Source organism: Camelina sativa, chromosome 3, assembly GCF_000633955.1.
Source record: "Camelina sativa cultivar DH55 chromosome 3, Cs, whole genome shotgun sequence".
NCBI lineage: Eukaryota > Viridiplantae > Streptophyta > Magnoliopsida > Brassicales > Brassicaceae > Camelina > Camelina sativa.
The window spans coordinates 17,580,081-17,580,697 of record NC_025687.1 but is presented as its reverse complement, the minus strand read 5'-3'; the positions used below and the strand labels follow the sequence as shown (position 1 = coordinate 17,580,697).

Sequence of the window (617 nt, the reverse complement as noted above, 5' to 3'; positions counted from 1 at the left end):
CCCCGGACCATCCCAATCCAAGCAAAGATCCGAGAAATCTTCATGCCTGCACTAAGTTCCACGATGACCGAAGGCAAAATCGTCTCTTGGGTTAAATCCGAAGGCGATAAGCTCAACAAGGGAGAGAGTGTTGTCGTTGTTGAATCCGATAAAGCTGATATGGACGTTGAGACCTTTTACGACGGTTACCTCGCTGCAATCATGGTTGAAGAAGGTGGTGTTGCTCCCGTTGGTTCAGCTATTGCTTTGTTAGCTGAGACTGAAGATGAGATCGCTGATGCTAAGGCTAAAGCTTCCGGTGGTGGCGATTCTAAGCCTCCTCCGACTCCTGCAGTTGAATCACCTTTGGCTGTTGAGAAGAAGGTTGCGGCTCCGGTGACGGTTAAGGCTGTGGCTGCGTCTTCCGTGCATCCGGCGTCTGAAGGAGGGAAGAGGATTGTTGCGTCTCCGTATGCTAAGAAGTTAGCTAAGGAATTGAAGGTTGAGTTGGCTGGTTTGGTTGGAAGTGGACCGATGGGAAGGATTGTGGCTAAAGATGTTGAGGCGGTTTCAGCTGGAGGAGGAGTTCAAGCTGCCGTAGCTGTTAAGGAGGTAGCGGCAGCTCCTGGTGTGGAGCT

At 51.2% G+C, this 617-nt stretch overlaps 1 protein-coding gene across 3 annotated transcripts in view; it reads left to right on the top strand.

Annotated features, from left to right (window-relative positions):
• Nucleotides 1-617, top strand: part of LOC104777430 (dihydrolipoyllysine-residue acetyltransferase component 5 of pyruvate dehydrogenase complex, chloroplastic) — a 7,266-nt gene that overhangs the window by 3,488 nt on the left and 3,161 nt on the right. The window contains exon 2 of one of the 3 annotated variants that reach the window (XM_010501692.2): nt 104-240. In XM_010501692.2, the coding sequence (XP_010499994.1) occupies nt 104-240 (137 nt within the window). Of the gene's footprint in view, nt 1-8; nt 241-617 lie in introns of all 3 variants that reach the window. The other 2 variants (XM_019243827.1, XM_019243828.1) reach the window with 2 other exon arrangements.